This window comes from Patagioenas fasciata, chromosome 3, assembly GCF_037038585.1.
Source record: "Patagioenas fasciata isolate bPatFas1 chromosome 3, bPatFas1.hap1, whole genome shotgun sequence".
Taxonomy (NCBI): domain Eukaryota; kingdom Metazoa; phylum Chordata; class Aves; order Columbiformes; family Columbidae; genus Patagioenas; species Patagioenas fasciata.
In genome coordinates this window covers 10,945,997-10,964,908 of record NC_092522.1, presented here as the reverse complement: position 1 = coordinate 10,964,908, position 18,912 = coordinate 10,945,997, and the positions used below count along the sequence as shown (strand labels likewise).

General features: G+C 42.1%; 1 protein-coding gene across 10 annotated transcripts in view; it reads right to left on the bottom strand.

The window, feature by feature from the left end:
* GPCPD1 (glycerophosphocholine phosphodiesterase 1) overlaps positions 1 to 15,184 on the bottom strand; it is a 50,366-nt gene extending 35,182 nt beyond the window's left edge. For 2 of the 10 annotated variants that reach the window (XM_065833518.2, XM_065833527.2), the window contains exons 1-4: positions 15,028 to 15,184; positions 5,930 to 6,015; positions 2,399 to 2,492; positions 1,464 to 1,548 (exon numbers count right to left, since the gene is read on the bottom strand). In XM_065833518.2, coding sequence (XP_065689590.1) covers positions 1,464 to 1,548; positions 2,399 to 2,492; positions 5,930 to 5,978 — 228 coding nt within the window. In that variant the 5' untranslated portion in view covers positions 5,979 to 6,015; positions 15,028 to 15,184. The other 8 variants (XM_065833522.2, XM_065833520.2, XM_065833524.2 and 5 more) reach the window with 8 other exon arrangements.
* Between the last annotated feature and the right edge of the window lie 3,728 nt (positions 15,185 to 18,912).

Here is an 18,912-nt window from a genome sequence, read left to right as displayed (position 1 = left end):
CACCTACTTAAAGAAACACACTCACCAATACATATCGTAAACTTTTTCAAATGTTAAAACAGAAATTGTGTTGCCTATGAGCACATTTTCTGCCAATCTGTACTCACTAAGTGTGTTTTTTCTACCATGCTGTTGCTTTTATTTTAAACTTATGGGCTTTTGCAAAAAATGTAAGAGTTCTATCAGAGCCTCTAGGCTGTAAGAACTGGTCTACTTTTGGCCTCAGTTTGACCTCAGAAAAAGAAATCTATTATTGTTCTTCCCTTCTTTTGCCTCAGAATAACAACTGAGTCTAATCTGAAACTGATGTTTATTTCATATGCTGTAATAAAAAAAAAAACAGAATTGTGTGTCAAACATTTTTTTCACTGAAAGGCTAGTCCAGCTGACAAAAAAAAAACGTGCTCTTGACAGTAATTTTAAATATTTAAAAGATATAGACCGATGATACTGCAAGTCCTTTGCACATTTAGCTACAGCCTTCATAATCCCAACTTCAACGAAGAACTAAAGGCCAGGGTGAATAGCTACAGGATATTAATAGAGTAAGAAAGACAGCAAAGATAACTGTAAGAAATAACCCATTTAAAGCTATTATAATACTTGTTATCAAGAAAAACAGGTGAAGAATAGCTGCTTATTTTCACAACTTAGTCCAAATTTTTTTCTGGATGCTGTCTCATTCCTAGTCTGAAGAACTTCCCGTTTACCCTAGTTGGGTTTTTACAGACCAGTATACTGCCACATAGATTCAACTCACAGGCAATTTTGACATCAATACCTGTAAAAATACATGTGTGCCTGTCTCTTGTTTCTAGACATTTAAATAACTTCCCCCCCAAGTCATGCAAATACCTACATACAAACCTAGAGAAAACACCAGGATGCCCCATTCCTTGTTTGACCTTTTCACTCCAAGAGATTAACATATGCTAATTATGCAGCCCAAAAGCTAGTTAATACTTCTCATGCTTCACCAAAATCTGCAATAATTTTAAAAACTGTAGTAGTTTAGGCATATTTAAATACACCTGCTCACACTAATAATTTTTCTCCTTCTATCGCTTGCTTCCATGCTAGAGATCCTTGTCTTCCTTAAGTCCATATTCAATTTTAAGTGTAGAAGTTGTTCTTATTAGTTAGAACGGGGCTATAAAACTTCACCATATCATATCAGCTTTATTATAATGTCAGGCATTTCACTACAACTGGAATTTTTAAAACACTAACACTGGTAAAAGAGAGAAGGCAATTTCACAAAAATCATTACAGTTAACAGTATATTGTCTTCTATTTCCAGAAGTGAACTGCTCGTATTTCCACAAGTTTCGATGTTTCATATGTTGCAATTTAAGATTTATTTCTAAAAACTCAACTTCAACTCAGAAAAATCCTGTTTACTATACATAAGGGTGGTTTTTATTAGACATGAGCCAACTTAACATAGAAAAGGTTGTACATACCTTAGGTTCTAGGAAGTATCCTTTAAAATACCGATACTGCACAGGTTCTCCTCTAGGAAGCTCTACAGTAGTTTTCCATAATTGACTGTGTAGAAAATAAAAAGTTTGAAAATACAGGCTAGCAACCATTTCAGACATGTCTGTCCTAAGTGACATTCTACAATGAAGTTTAGCTGCAAGAAAGGTTTTCCCAAGTAACTTAGCCAAACATGCACAAAGCATAATAAATGCTTAGAACTGAAACTGCACTTTTTAGTCAACAAAAGTGCTCCAAAGCAGCAAGAATTCTCCTCCTCATTTAACAGATGGTGAAAACATGATGAAATAATTCAGGGACTCATCCAAGATCACACAGCAAGTCACCAACAGAATTATAAATACATCATGTGAGCCCTATTTTCCTGCAACATACAGTGATAGGCAGGGCACCATTTTAAGGAAACACTGAATTCCTCTGCTCTATTTAAACTTTCTTCACGTACACTCATGTTTATATGCACACAAACCACTTAAGAGTTTTAATGCAACTCTCATTTTAAATAATCATTTCTACAGCCACAATACTAACTTGTGTATGTTAAAAGAAAGTAAACACTATAAACATCTCCTATAACTTGATGTATAGTTATTGGACTAAGAATTATCCATAGCAGTTTCTTATTCAAAATGTCTACAACTAAACTACTGAAATATGCCAGCTGCAACGGTAGAAGCATTACCTGTAACTAGAAAAATCACACCCAAGTTAAACATTCTCTTAGACACAATCCTAAGCATTCAAAATGTTCAAGGGCATCATAAGAAAATCTGGTGAGTTTTACTAACAGTAGGTGTAGCTCAATAGTTTACGAACTCAAAGCCAGAAGAAATTTGTTGCTCCAGAACTCCAGCTACTTCAAAAGGAACAAGCATAAAAACCAAAGCACTCAACCTACCGATCATCAGTTTGAAGGACCACTGCAAGTTGAGGATTCCAATTTCCCAGAACACTGCAGCTCCCACATATTGCAAAAACCTCTCCTAAAAAAACTCCAACCAGAAGAACAATTATGAATACAGATGGAAAGGACAAACTACTACTTTGCTTGTACAGGGTTTCAACAATGTTTTCAGACACAATAAAAAAATCTGTTGCAGAAGAAGAAAATGTGAAGTTCTAAATATATTTAGGTACGATCTGCTTAACCTTTTAATCTTGCTGTGCAAAACGTAAGGACTACCAGAGCATCTGAGCAACTTTTAAACCACATGCAAATAAAATAAACAATCACAAACAGAACACAGATATTTACTTCAGCCTAAATGTAAATACCTAAATGTAAAGTTTCAAACAAATTCACGCTTAAACCAAAGCAGACATAAGACAGTCCAGCTAGAGTCAAGTTAGTCCCTTAACTGGGGGCAAGAGGAACATTTAAGAAAAAGGAGAGAGGGTATCCAGAGTTACCCTGCATAGCACATCAACAGGAAAAGCAAGGATCAAATTGATAGCTGAAAAGTCTGAAGAAAAAAAGTAGCAGTGTTAACAAAAGGAAAATACAAGCATCTCTGATGGTGATTTCCTTTTCTCAAACTGGGATGGCAGTAACCATAGTGTTGGAACCACAATAATCTGAAGATACAAAGTAGGCAAGTGTATCTTTGTATGTATACCTTTTACTAAACCAAGTATCACAGCTGGAACTTTAAAGTCTGAATTAACGGTTTTGAGGAAGGCCCTGTGCCTGTAAAATTGTGTCCATTTTTTTCCTGTTATAGGGGTTAATCTAATAAGAGATTAGCACCAAAATTGTTTATGAAAGAAACCCCTGCAGACCCCGTGGGTGCAAAAAATCTACAAAAATCAGGAATTAAATAACATAATTTGTTCCTAAAAGCAGCCTGCTGAAATAATTTTGGAGAACATCTTGAACTACAATCCCTTTTTAAACGGAATATTTTGTTCCAATTCATTAAAAAAAAAAAAAAGCAGCTTTTTGGATGCTTGCTACAAGCATACAAATGCAGACAAAAACCAGTTGTATGAGTATACTTACTATGCAATTCACTGCACACAACTGGCTAGGTCAGGTGTTTTACCTTTTCCATTCTGTACTGAGGCACGTTATGGTTTGTTTTTGCAGGGAGGAGATAAAGGGGAGAGGGAAGACCACCTGAATACTGCACAGTTAGAATTTCTGACTGCGAATATTAAAAGAGATGACCCTTTAAAATAGCAGCATTTAGTACATCTTCATGTACATGCTGGCCAACCTCTGAGGTGCCACCTAAATGATACTGCTCTTAGTAACAGCTATTATAGAACCATAGAACATCCTGAGTTGGAAGGACCCACAAGGATCATCGAGTCCAACTTCTGTCCCTACATAGGACAACCCCACAGTTCACACCATGTGTCTGAGGGTGTTTTCCAGTTTCTTCTCGAACACTGTCAGGGTTGGGGCCGTGACACCTCCCTGGGGAGCCTGTTCCAGTGCTCCAGCACCCTCCGGGTAAAGAATCTTTTCCTAATAATGTCCAACCTAAACCTCCCCTGGCACATCTTCCTGACATTCCCCCAGGTTCTGAGCTAGAATAGTTTTCTGGACTCCTTTTTTAAGCCAACATGAACATTCAGTGAATGCTTCTAATTCCGCAAGGTACAACACACAAAAGGCAACATCTGAACAAGATAGGCAGTCACCCCTAAACTCACTTCAACAATTACACTACAAGGCTGAATCAGGATACTTAAATTATCCCAGGAAAGGCACTAGTGAAATGCATGATAAACTGGAACTGCCTTTTCAAAGGCAACTCAGTGGTGTTTGGTTTGGTTTTGTGTTTTAAGCTCAGGGATCTACAACTTCCCTCTCCCCTTGCTGTGGAATTCGATGCTGCTCCTGGCAGAGCTCCTGTAGCTACAGCAAAGAGGAAGCTGGTCCAGGCGTTCTGCCCAGTCTCAAAGCTTCCAACACCCTCGCTGATGCTGCAATCTCTCTGCTCGGGCCAGCTCCATTGGAACAGTATTCCTGTGTATAGTTAAAAGCTAGAAGCTCCATTTTTTATTTCATAATAGCTAATCTTTGGCCACCTAGCAGTCTCTTGGTATGGGACTGTGTCCCAATGAAGGCCTCAAGGAGACACAGCCAGTAACCAGTGACCCTCTTCCTTCCACCAGAATGAGGAAACAGTGAAGCCCTCCACATCACAAACACATAGAAATCTATATCAACGTGTTGGGTTTCATCACCCATGTTGACTCCAGAAGTGGTTTGGCTAGAGCGATAGAGTCAAAGCATTAATTCTATGCTGGTGACACCCTTTTGTCCTGTGAATTAGCCTGGAACCACTGGCTTTGACACCAACAGGAAGGGACAGTGATGAGGACACAGGGAGAACATTTGTGCTCCAAGTGAGGATTCTTGTCTCACAAACTGACTATTCACCATGGTGATTTGACAAAATCAGTACATGATACTCCTAAATATACTGAAAATATTGCTGTTTGTAGAACAGCTGAGAGCTCTGAAAACCTACCTCTTCTCTTTCCCAAGACTGCATCCTGGCATTGCCACATCTCAAAGATCTTCTCCCCAACCAGAACCAACACTATCAGTATTGTCTTTGTCACCTCTTTATGCTATACATATGGTAAATATGTATAGTAAGTAATATTTCCATGTAATTCTTTGTAACCAGCCACTGAGGCAAGATCTAGCCCTCCCTAACACTAACTTTTGTTCGAGGTGTTATCAGAACAAGAAGTTACACATCTGAAGTCAACTTTGCTAGTGATGGTGCCATCACAACACTGGAAGCAACATTGTAAGTAAGACAAAAAGAGCATGGCTTGTAGTACTCTACTGTATAGATACACCAGTACTTCACAACCTCATTTGATCAATTTATTCTTTAAATTTTTCTCCAGAATGCTATAAAAACACTCCTCTTTACTAAAGCCTTTATGTCCACATCATATATCAATGTTCAGTTCTCAAATTTCCAGCGAAATGGAAGACACATAGCAGAGGTCTAACATGGGGCAGATGTCAAAACTTTTAAAATGTTTTTATCATTTCTTCCCCAACCATAATACACACTTGTGCCATTTGGTATTTGTCTGCAACAAGAATTTTGCCAATCTGTACATGCTCCCACATGCATCTGCTTCTGTTCGGCAGAAGCAAACGAATGTGGGAGCAACCACCAATTATTTTTTTTTGTGATCTTCCTTTGAAGTTCCTAAAGATGAAGGTCAAAGTAATAAGAACAATTTATCAGCACTAAATCTCAGTGTTCTACATTTTCAAATTCCTCTGTTAAATTTCTTTATTAATGTACTTTACAATGACTTATTCTTTTGATATTTGAACCGACTTGTTCTTTACCTCCGAGGAAAACAGAAAAGACACCTTTTGAACATTCTTCTATTCAGTTTTATTTTAGTTAAACCATATAAAAAGGAGCAAGCATGATTTGGGTACCTGGTGCTGATGGTGCTCTTACTTCGAAAGTGACTTGAGAAGAGGTCATACTTGCAGAGCTTTTGTCTTAGGGTAGTTAAAATCTCCTATAGTGGGAGGAAAAAGATACTACATTTCAGGAACAATACACTACATCTGTTGCTGTTCTAAGAGAGAGGAAACACAAATTCCACCACTTATAGGGAAGCAAGCCACTGTTTGAGTGAGCAGTGAAAAATGAAAGCTTTCAAACAACCAGCAGCCTCAGAAAATAGCACCCAGCTGCACAAGATGCTGTTGCAACACTGGCATGAGAAAAGGATTACTAAATCAAATAACATACTCAAGTATCAGTATCATGTAGTATTCATCAGTCGTAAGCTGAGATTTTTCAAAAACCTTTGTTTTGACTATTTTTGCTCCCAAAGAAATCACTGGCAATTACAAGACATTTAACATTATGACCTTTGGCTAGCAGTAACTTCTGACTGTTTCCCTATGCATTCTTCAGCATGTCCTTCAAAACACAAGAAAGGTGTCACAGACAAGCACTACCACCTTGCAGAAAAAAAAGGGGAAGACAGATAACAGCTGTCTGCTGTCACAGGCAGTCCAATGTTCCATCACCTGGCGCTCTGCTCCCCTACCAATACTTCCAGCCTTTCACATGGAGCACCAACAACCAGCAGCACCAAGCACTCTGCAAAACACCACAGCAGGAACGGAATGCGTACGGCTTCTGTAGCCAGGACAGTAGTTGGAAGACTGACACTGTTTCAATTTTCCATTCTCCTCCAATACACAATAATGGAAGAAGCTGTCAGAATCTCACTCTCCTCATTGCAACACTATTGATGTAAAATATCCTGAAGTATTATTTATGAAAGTAGTAGACATATCAAAGTCCAAGTCCAGGCGTTGCTAGACTAAATGTCATCACCCAACTATATCGCTTCGGACACGGGCTGCAAAATAATCATACTAATTTTATGCAGAAGTAACTCTACAGTGCTCTCAACTAATCCATTTCTTTTAATCATTGTCCTTTGCATTGTTTTTTGTTTTTGTTGGGGGGGGGGGAGGGTAGCATGTGGTTTGTTTTGTGGTTTTGTTTTTTTTGTCTTGTTTGTTTGTTTTTAACCAAGCAAGTAGAATGCTTTTATTGCTACTTTTGAACAGGACGAAAACACTTAATTTCAGCACGATGTTGAATTCTTTAATATCAGCTTTAATAATAATGACAAGAAGAACTATGGCACTAGAGAAAAATCTACCTTTCATTAGCTCTACTACAAGCCCTTGCCTTCAAAGGGCACAGGGCAGTTCCAACAGTGAAAACATAAAAAGCTAACTAAACTCAGATACCAAACAGTGAAGAAAACAAACTCATAATCAAACATCATTCCTCCTGGGCAATGAGAAAGTTAGTTAAGGTCTGAAATTTAAACACCAACAATTTTTCTTTTGGATCTTCTCCTCCTCATCTTTCAACCTATTCTTTTTCTAACAATTGCTGCCTTTACATTCCTTTTTCTCTTCCCTTCACTCTCTCCACATCAAGGGAGATGACTTTTCAGTGGTAAAAGGAGAGCAAGAAAATGATAGCAACATAGATCTTTCTGGTCATATATTCCATCTCTGCAAGTAATCTTCTACAAGTAACATTTCCGTAAATTATAAAATCCCAAACTACTGAAGCTAGAAATAAGCACACTTAATAAACAGGAATTCCATGAAGGGCACACCCTTTATAAACTTTGTCACATGTACATCACTTAAGTGGTCTATATATTAACAGTGACACATTCATTTTAGCATTCATTTTTAGCAGTTATTATAGACATTAAACACAGCATCTTTCAGCCCTGAAACCAAACCTGGACTTGTGAAACTGGTCCAGTATGACACAAAAGTCTCAATTTGAAGCAGAGAATAAAGACTACTAGTGTGCACTTAAAATAGCCCAGAGTATTTCAGGGCCTTGGCTGTGTTCATTGAGTGTCCTTGCTTGGACATGCTTTAACTGAGAAGGCAAAGCAGCCAAAGAGGAGATTAAGTAGGCAAAAATGCCTTGCCAAAGACTGCAAACAGGTAACTGACAAATGAAGCCTGAACCCAGTTCCCCAAAGCAAGAACAGGCTTTAGCCCTGTAAAAAAAAAAAAAAGAAAAAGAGCTGTTTCCAAAGCCAATGCAACATGACTCAAAACTAAACAAACTAAACTTAACAAAACCCAACATGTCTAACTCCAAATTAATTAACTACCAATCCATTCCTAGAGAAAATCTGAAGTCTTGTTACTAAGTCTATAAAGCTTTTAGCCAATCTTGTAAAAATTCTGTGTACCTACTTGCAATACATTTGCGGGCTTTTCGAAACCACCTAGCAAAAGAATATTAATTTTCTATATAACAGTAGTTAATTGTAAGAAGATTTTCATAAACTGAGTTTGTAAAGTTGCCAAAATTCTTCTCAAAGGCATTTTACCTTAAAGACCTACTCAACTTGCCCAAGGGATGTGTATTGGGAGAAGAAAAACTCAAATGTACATCATGAACCACACGGATGATTTTTCTAGTGTAACTGCAGCTATAGGTATAGCAGTTACATTCACGTTTATGGTCATTTTGAAGAAACATATTTTCTAGCAGAGCACTATATGTAAACATACAACAAGGAAAAAATAGACCTGCTTTTTATTAATGAATCAAGCCTACGTTGTATATTATCATGTACTTATAAAGCATTCTTACTTCCAATACATGCCACAAAATAGTTTTCTTTAGGGGAAAAAAGGCATTAGTTTAACTGTCTCTTTACTCCTTGTTCCTGAGAAGAGGGAGTAGTTTAATTCCCATAGAGAAATGACAGGAAACCCTACGCAACCAAATCCTCTGACCAGTAGATATCAAGCCATCTTTTAAACTCTATGTTACTTCCTTCAGACTTTTAAGTACTGCCTCACCCAAGCAGCTGACAATAACAAAATCCTCTCTGCTCCCCACACCTGTAAAGATGGACTGTTTGGGAGAGTGTACAGAATGCTCAGCTCAGAGGGGTCATAACTGTCTGCTCAGGGGAACTGACCTAGTCAGCAAATATTAACAAAGTTAACCAAGCAGATTTATGAACTAAAAGTCCTCATGCAACTGCCATTTCTAAACAAGCTTTGGATCCAAAAGTATTAAAGCCGAACTCACATCTGCTGCAACTACATGCTACCAAATACCAGCCTCGGGTGCAGACAATTGCCCCTCATCCTCCCTGTGGTCAGCCTTTATGGACTGCAACTACAGGTAAGCAAGCAATGAACACTTGAATCTCAGTCCCTGCCTTCACAGGAAACAGGTGTGCCACCCAGGTAGACATTCACACAATGGTATCAGCACTTAAAAAAAAGAATTTATCTACACAGATATTCTTCTTTCTACAACAGAAAACATATTTCTTTCCTCCACCATGTCATGGTTCAAGTCTCTCTCACACACTCCTCCCTTACCTTTCACAATCTCTGTACGCTTCCCAAGGAGATGGTGATGGCACAGCAGCAAGACTGAGTCCCGGGGCTGTACTGACCTGTCTTCAAAAGCTTGACTCAGGTAACCCTGCCCCCATCAACCAACCTCATTACATAAAACAGGCTGTCTGCAAGGCTTCCACAGCAGGAGGAAGATCAACCGCCTAGTAGGTTGGGTCATGCGCAATCTTGGTTCTGCTGCCAGAAGGCAAAGCTCTCCCCATGGTTTTACATGGGAAGAAAAGCAACTAGGCACCTTGCAATTTCAGAAATCCACTTACTTGCCTTCATACACCTACACGAAAAGCCACAAAGATTTTAAGCATAGTATTCTGCAGGCTGAACACAAAAGAAAAATTGTACTCTTTGTTCTAATATTGCCTGTAAAGCTTTCCTTTTCCAATTTTTTCCTCTTCATGGGCACTTGAGGGAGAACAAGAACAGCAGGAGTTAATGTACTTCCCTAAACAAAAGGGAGCCTAAGCTCTCCCCTCCTGATTCTAAAAGTGTACTTCTAAAAGATGCAGGCAAACAGCCGTGGACCCCTGAAGGCACTTGGAAGAAAATAAAACACTTCAGACTCCTGGCATAACACAGTCAATGACTAACGTATCACAAAATATCATAGCTTTCCTCTAAAATGAGGTAGCAAATGGATGAGGAAGACCAAGATAATTTTTGGTCGTAGTCAAAATATATCAGAACATGCACTTAATTTAATAATCCCAAGCTTGAAACTCATTTGAACCTTCTGGCTTACAGGTCTGGTGGTAGGTATAACCTCCTTTATTTCCTTAATCTTTCTAATATATTTTAAGAGGTACCAGCTGTTTGCCATCCAGTATCTTCTGCTTAGTATTCAAGACTTAGATAAATACACATCAGGTAACCTGGGATAAACCTAGAATATAACCTAGCTGTAAATACTGAACAAATTTTAGACTCATAAAAATTCATAGCATTCACAAAGGCAAATGATGTGCTCTGTCTTGATACAATGGTGTTTTTTAATATTAACTCAACTAGGTTTGCAAGGCTCTACTTCTAATGCTCTAAGGGCAGGCAACGTTTGACAGGCTTGAAATACAATTTGATCATTTTTTCTCCTGCAGAGACTTACAAGCCTGAAGACCTTTGATTTTTTTGTTGTTGTATGGACAGATGGCTTTCAAAATTAGGCAGGAAACACTTGAAGCAACTATATTAAGATAGACATGAATGAAAAGTTGACTTTGTCAACTATGAGTTGGTTCTCAGGGCTGCAGAATTGTTGGTTATGCTTCGCAGTAGAAGGGAAAATATACACATTGACATGTGATGGGGAAAGAGAGGGAAGACAGACATACCAAGCCTCAGGAAATTCTACACTACCTTTTAAATGGCGGTGGGGGAGATTTATACTGAAAATAATCAGAACTCATAACAACAAAAATAACTTCAAGATCAAAGGAGAAGTAAAATGCCACTCTTCCAATTCATGAGTGAAATAAAAAGTTTTCTAAGTTCTGTCGTCTCTAGGATGCATCTAATGGAGTGTGAAATAAAACAACTTCATTTTAGCTCCTAGAAGTTAGATAACCCAGATCATTGAGACTTTGACCCTTTGCATGGATGTAGTCAATTAAAGATAATCAATATTTCGCAATGTGTTCATGAAAAAAACAAAAACCAGCAGACTTAAACTGAAATACACTGTGTAAAATTTCTCCCCCCCGCCTCACCTTCCCCAAAGCCACAAAATCCTACCTAATAAACTATTAGTAGAAATTTCTCATGTAAAGCTATCAAGCCAAAACTCTCTTTGGTAACATTATCGTTAAGGATGACTGGATAATACACAACACAGATTTTTCAATAAGGGTAAAATACAGCTTATAAAACTATCCTTTTAATGGATTAATTTTTTAAGATATCGAGATATATAAATTTTTATTAGGTACTTAATACAGTTTTTCAAAGGTAATTAGACAATCAAAATCAGACAGGTAGGTACCTAGGTGCCATGATAGTCCTGTAATGCATTTCAATACTCTAGAACATCTGGTCCTTAATGTAGTAATATTTTTAACCACTATATTACTGAATTTGCTTAGTTATCTGTAGAAAAACAAAAATCATTTATGTACAAGCAGGCTCTTACGTACTGTTAGCACACATTTTATCACAGACCACAGCGTAGACTGCTGGTACTGCAAAAAATAAACATACGCTAACTTATTTCAAAATATCACCCTTTTTTACACATAAAAATCTAAAGGACAAGGACTAGAAGGCTGCAGCATTTTTGCTTCTAATTTTCTGATTTTAAGCACCACCTTAAAAGTAGAGACTCATGAGACCTATCAACACTGAGGAGAGGTCCAGCTCCAGGCTGAAGCAGGGGAAAGGTGCCACAGCCCCAGGCAAATCACGCAACAGCTGGGAGTGCGCGCTGGCAGGAGTGGGACAACACAGGGCACCACAGCCCTCCCACCCCCCTCGGGAGGCCTGCGTTTGAACACTACCATGCACTGCAGCAGGAGGTACCGCATTCACCTCTTACAGTCTTGAAAGCTGTACTGTACACAGCAATAGAAAATCCACCGTGTATCAGATCTGGCGCTGTGCGGACCAAAGAAGATATATGAGCCTAAGCACACAAAACTGGTGTTTTAACACAGTTTTGTCATTATTTACTCGCAGCATTAGACTCTCAAGCATAAATATATCAACTCATGCTACTTCAGACTATACCTTTAATATTTAAATGTTACCTATTCAAATCCGATTAAATTTGAAGTACGAAGAACAGATTTTGTTGCTTGTGGTTGTTCCTAAGAAGGTCTCAGAATATTATGAACTACATCTAAAGTAACACATTAGGTATATAATGAAATAAAGCAACAACAGCTGATTTTAGAACAAGGTCAGAGGATATGCTTGTCAGGACATTCACTCTAACAACTGGAGGAGAATTTTTAGAAACAACATTACAGCATCAATTCCCTCGTTTCCACTCAAACAACCAGAAGGTTCTTCCCATCCCCTCCTTTCCCCCACACCTTGACTGTGTGAGAAAGGACAGCCACAAAGTCAGCAGCTCTCTCATACTGCATTGCAGTATAAATACTGTACAGAAGACAAACTTGCATACAATACTTAGACATGCTGTTCTGATACAAGGCAGGAATTTTATCAATAGGGCTATGCTGACATGCAGGAAGAAGAACAGCTTGAGTAATGTTTTGAAACACCATCACATTATTATATAGCAACGGAGAAAAATACATTCAAGATCCTATTTTCAGTATCAATTTAATGGTTTGCAAGGCTGAGCCAGACATGGTAATCAAACACAAGATCCCTACCTGACACACTCTGTTCACCTATAATGCATCTGCTTTGTTTTAAATAACAGGAACTCAATGGTTTTCAGCATTTCTGAACTACCTGTGCATGACACAGACTGTTCTGTCTCAGCTATGTCAAAACAGTTTTGTAGACAAAGTTCTTGAAAAAGACAGGAAATGGCTGGGATGTATTTGCAAGCAAAGCATAACAGCCTCGGTTTGATTTCTCTTTGCTGACGTGTTGTTTATTATTAACGTGTGGCTGACAAGACCTTAACAAGTAGTAATTTAGATCTTTGTAATCATACTAACATTCCATACTTAGAAATGACATGGACAAACAACACGTATAATGCTTCCCACAGCTCCCAGTACAACAGCAAACAACTTTTTAAAAGGTTTTTCAAAGCCAGTATCCATTTTATTGAGGAGCAACCTTCTTTACTAAGAGATTATGCAGCAGTTTAGACTAGCAGTTTCTATTCAAGACAAACAGAAGTCCCCTGATTTTTAGTACTTTCTATAGTTATTTTACAGAGAACAGTGCTAGAATAGAAATACATACAAAATTCTATAAGGAAAAATATCTTTTATGTCAAAAAATAATTCCACTTCTCAACTATTTCACTGTACCATTAACATTTAAAGTATTTTGAAGTGCAATCTCCATCTAGCAGTGCATGCTTTAACAAATTAAAACACTAACACCCTGCAAGACAAGCTATCAATTGAAAAGGAAAAAGAACGAAAATATGAGAAAATGAATCTGTGCCTCCTGCCACAGCCTGGTTAGGAAGCAAATAACAAAGTTAATCTGGAGTTGTCGTATTAGTCACAGGAGATTAAGAACAGAACACAAGCCGTTAGTATTGTTAATGTGTTCCTTTGGTCCAGATCAGAGACAAAGAGCAGAACACACGCACCCGCACCAACTCGCCCGCCGCACGCCACTGGCCCGCCGGACCGACCGGACCTACCGAGCGCTCCCCACCCGCCGCGGGCGGCAGCCCCACCGCAAGCCCCGCACAGCGCAGCACCGCGGGAGGCGGCGAGGCCCGGCCCGGCCCGCCCCGCCCTCGGGCCCGCCCCGTCCCGGCCGCTTACATAATGCGGCAGCTGCGGGACCGCCGCGGGCGAGGGCTTTTAGCGAGGACGTCAATAAACGGATCCGGCGTGTCCTGGCCCGGCAGCTCGCCAAGCCACGCTCGCCAGGTGACGGCCCGGCCGCCGCAGTGCCGCGAGCGCCTGTTGCCCTCCCGGAACGATGCGCCTGCACTGGACCGTGCGGCACCTCAGTCACCCCGGCGGCACGCAGCCCCTCTCCTCCCGCCACAGGGCACACAGCCATCCCCTCTAGGGGAGTTGCAGGCGCCATGCCACAGCCCGGACCGTGCATTCTTGTCCCGGATCCCCTCAGGGCCGAGTGCCATCCCTCCTCTCAGCTCACAACACTCCCAGGGACGGCTTCCCCCGCGCCCTCCCGCCACGGCGGCGCGAATCGAAGCCGCCCAGGTGCCCCCAGGACCACGCACGAACTGTCCGCTGCCGCCGCACAGCCCCACCACGACACCCGCCCGGCAGCGCCGACCTGGCCAAGCGCTGCTCCCGGCTCCCAGCCCCTTTGTGCAGGGCTGCGGGCGGCGCTGCCCGGGCTCCCTGCCCCTCCTCCCGCGCCCGGGGTCCGTGGCCGCTGCCCAGGGCCCTCTGACAGTGCAGGGGAGGGGGCGGCGCGGCCACCAACCGGTTCCAGCTGCCTCCGGCCGAGCCGGGAAGGGGGCGGAGCGGCGCGGAGGAGATGGCCCCATGTGACCTCCCCTTGCCGACGCGTCACTGCCCGCGCCTTCGGCTCCGCCTCCTCCGCCGCACCCAGTAGAGAAAAGAGCAGGAAGGGCGGGAAGACCGTGTCTTTTCCTCGAAAGCCCTAGGGTGGCGTCAGGGGGCGGGGCGTGCGAATGAGAGGGTGGGGCTAAGGAAAGGCGTGGCGGCGAGAGGAGCCGTGGCGCTGGGAGGGGGCGGCCGCGGGGGACAGGGGGAGCTCCGCCCCCGCCCAGCTCCTCCCAGGGCCGGGCACCGGCAATGCCCCGTATCGCAACCGACCGAGTGCCGAACATCGTTCCCCTCGCACCTCCCGCGGGGAGTGCGGCACTGCTCCCGCAGTGCGCTCCCGCCACCGGGGCGCGAACCGACCCCCTCAGGCCCCAGGTCTCCTGAGGAGCGCACACCGACCGTTCTCCACCGCGTCCCCGCGGGTCCCGGCCGGCCGCTTGGGCTAACCTGGCGGAGAGCTGCACCGGGCTTCCCAACCAGGGCTGCGAGCAGCGCTGCCCGGGTCGCTGTTCCTCCTCCCGGAGGCCGGTGTCCGCGGTCGCTGCCCAGGGCCGCCTGGCAGCGCGGGGGATGGGGCGCCCGCCAACCGGTTCCAGCTGCCCCCGGCCGGGCCGGGGAGGCGCTGCCTCGCGTGACGTCACTCCCCACGACTTCAGCCCCGCCTTTCCTACTGCAGCCAATCAGAAGCGAGCAGGAAGGGCTGTTCCTCGAAAGCGCTAGGCGTCCGGAGGGGCCGGGTTGGGGGCTGTGCGTGTGCGGACAGGGCTAAGGGCTGGGAAAGGGCCTTGCTGAGGCAAGGGGGGAATTCCACCGCCACCACCTGCTTACCCCCTGAGGTCACTTTGCCTCAGGCTGGGTCCCCAGTGCCCAACCTGGGAGGGTGCGGGGTGCTCAGGGGCAGGTAGCTCTGTTTCCTTGAGGTGCTGTTGGGTTGTAATTACTTAGGCCAGCTGTGAGCTCATGGCATCATGGGCACAATGGCTTTTCTTGTGGTATGGAGGGACAGGCAGCATACCTTTCTTGAGAAAGGCTTTGGTTGCTGTGGATTTGATATTTGTTGGTGGCTGTTTATCTCCATGAGTGTTTTCCTGAGCCCCTGCTTGTGCATGTGTCCCAGACTCACTGGCAGGATGCAGCCTCCCTTGCCCACTGAAATGTGGGGTGGCAGGAACTGGTGCCCCCCTGCAGCTGGGTCGAGGCTCCCAGGGACCCACTCTGCTTTTGGCAGGCTCTGCTTCTTCTTCTGCACAGGTCCAGTTGCCTGTGTGCTCGGTCGTATGAGCAAAAGGGCTGTCATGCATGGTACAGCTGAAAGCATGTCTTCACAGAAACGGCTGTTGCAGATTAAGTTTAATCAAACTAAATTTTCAATTGTATTCTATTCTCCTAGCTATATTCTTTTGTTTGAATAACTTTTAGCATGAGTGGCCAAGCTCATTGGAATTCCAGGCCACAAGTCATGGTTGCTTGGTGACTGATGGAGGGGCCCTGAAGACCAGCACCAGGAGACAGGAAACTCTGTCAGAAGAGGCTACAAACCAGCTAGTAAAAAGGTTGCCTGGGGGATGGAGAAACAGCATCCAATAAGACACAAAGAAGCCCCAGACCCAGATTTACCATCACGCATGGACAGCGTGTGAAGGACTTGTGAAGAGTGGGTGCATAGATTGTGAGGGTTTAAAAGCCCAAGCCTCTTTTGCCTCAGGGTCCCTCCCCTTGAGAGGCACCCAGCCCAGACTGTTTCTTTGCTGTATCTTTCAAGTTATTTTTTATCTTTTGATTAAATTATTATTTTTTTTTAAGTACAGACATCTGGACACCTTCCTGTATAACCTCATCTGGGTGTTCCTGCTCTGTCAGGGGATTGGACTGGATGATCTTTCGAGGTCCCTTCCAATCCCTGACATTCTGTGATCTGAGACTATGCTAGGGGAAGCCTAGGGTCAAGAGCATTTTTTAAACACAGGTTAAAACAGCCGTTCCCCACCTGTCCTGGGCAACGGATGGACATAGTCCTGGGCAACCAGCTCTAGGTGGCCCTGCCTGAGCAGGGCGCTTGGCCCAGATGACCTCCACAGGTCTGTTGCCCCCTCAACCATCCTGTGATTGTGTGATGTCAGAGCTGTCTGGTGCAGGTTTCCCTTTGCAGAAGAAAACTCCCTGCTGGCTCATTAAGTCAGAGAGGTGGTGTTTTTTCTCATCTGTGCCGTCAAACCTGGGGTCAAGAACATTTCTTTAACAATGCCACCAAGGCATATCGGTGTGGGAATGCCCATGCTGGAGTTTCAAAGCCCCAGGCAAAGTGTGATACTTGTCTCAGTTTCAGGTTAGCTGAGACCAGACCCTTGGATGAAGACCCTGGACGGCTTAGCTGCACTAAAAGATAGTTGTGTTTGGCACTACAACTTTGTAGCTTTCCTGAGACTTAATTTACTGAGAAAAAAGCTATCCCACTGTAATTGACCCAAGAAAGTATTAGCAAATAAAGGGAAAATGTTTTCCTCTGCTTTTTTTTGAGGGAGCTGGTGCTCCATTTTGCAGCGGAGCTTTGGAGTTGTGACAGTATCACGAGTCCGGTCATTCTAATTATAAGCTTGCATAAATAGCATGGTAAGGAACTGGATTCTGCTTTATACAGCTTGTGTCAGCTGGTAAAAAAGCTGCAGTCCATATGTGTGAAGAAGCCCCTTATCCTGTCTTGCATTGGGATTTAGTGCTATTGCTAATATGTTGCTCTGTGCTTTCCTTCTATCCATTGTTTAAATAAACAGAGGACTATTTTCCATTCATTCATACCCTACAAATCCAGCCATGTTTATAAGTAATTTGTCACAGGGACCTGGATGTTGTAGGGAAAATATCAGATGTTCTATTCCAGAATAGTATGCAATACTTCTGAATTGCTGAGGTCTTTATATGAGTACTGTAGGATCAGAGTACCATGCTTACATTAAAAAAGGGTGAGGGGAGGTGTGCAGTAAAAGGAAATGATAGCTGAAAGCAGTTTGTTTTGAAATCAAAAACACATGAGGAATTCCTGTGGCTAAGGAAGAGGGAGGGTAGGTGAAAAGTGCTTGTTGGAAAGTGAGAATCTTGTTAGACACGAATGTGAAATGTCCTAGTCACAAACCCTTAGTAATTAAGTAAACATTAGGAGCTATCATTTCTACATGCGTGATCAGTGTGCTGAAGAAAGGAAGAAGAATCTTTAGAGGAAATACTATTTAGAAAAGAAATTGCCTACTTGTGTTGTCTTGCCTTTTAAAATATTTATTAGTTTAAGCAATTTGTTGTAAAGCTGGGATAGAATTTAACACTTGCTAACATGCTTTGTTGTGTTAAATTTTTCAAAAATGGCTCTTTGTGGTGCCAGCATCATGTTATAGAACAGTATCATTAAATTTTTGTCAAGAACTAGAAGTGTAACACGTGGTCTCTTTCAGCCCTCGTTTTTATTCCAGAAAACGTCTGCATCCAGTCAAAACTATTATTGTGTTTCCCACACTAATTCATTGTAGCAAAAAATTGCAATGTAAGCCCTAAATGGATTAATGAAATACTCATGTGTTCATTCTATTGGAGATTTACATCTCCCTACTATTTTGGTAAGATAAGAAAAGCTAATATAATCAGCTCAATTGAAATACTTAGAAAGTTTTCTTTTTCTCCTTGTAAACTAATGTGGTTGATATCAGCTAAACGCTGACATTCTGTTCAAAGACAAAATGTTTTAATTCTTCAAGTATATGTTAATTCCTTTGGAAAGAATGTGAGCAGGCATTTCTATGCTGCATTAAGAGAAAGAGCCGATTCTACACACCATAATTTGTCATGGCAACTTTCAAGGGCTAATTGTCTTTAAAAGTAACTCTGTTTGTCAAAATCAGAGATAATGTTCTTCATTCTGTAATTGATAAGGCATTTCAAATGGAAGAAATGCTGGGATTTTTTTTGTTTTATTCTTTTCTCTAAACAATTACTGTTACCATGATTGCATCAGTAGGACTGCTCTTTGGGCTGAGGCAAGTCTTCTGCTCTGTTCTCTGCCTCAACCTGTGAGATCCCTATCTTGCTTTGTTCTTAAGCCTTTCACTGAAATACAAATTGTAATAACTTTATTCCTGTGAATAATTCCATTGCACTACCTCTTGGTCTTGCTGAATAAAACAAAAGCAGCTAATTAAGAATGATGATCAAGCTTGTGCTCAGTGTGAAGCAAGTAGGAAAAAGGTGAGATGAGAAATATTGTTATGTCTTGGCTTAACCTGGAAATAAGTATACACTTAATTAAGCTTGCCAGTGTACTTTTTCTTTCCTCCCTCTTAAGGAGTT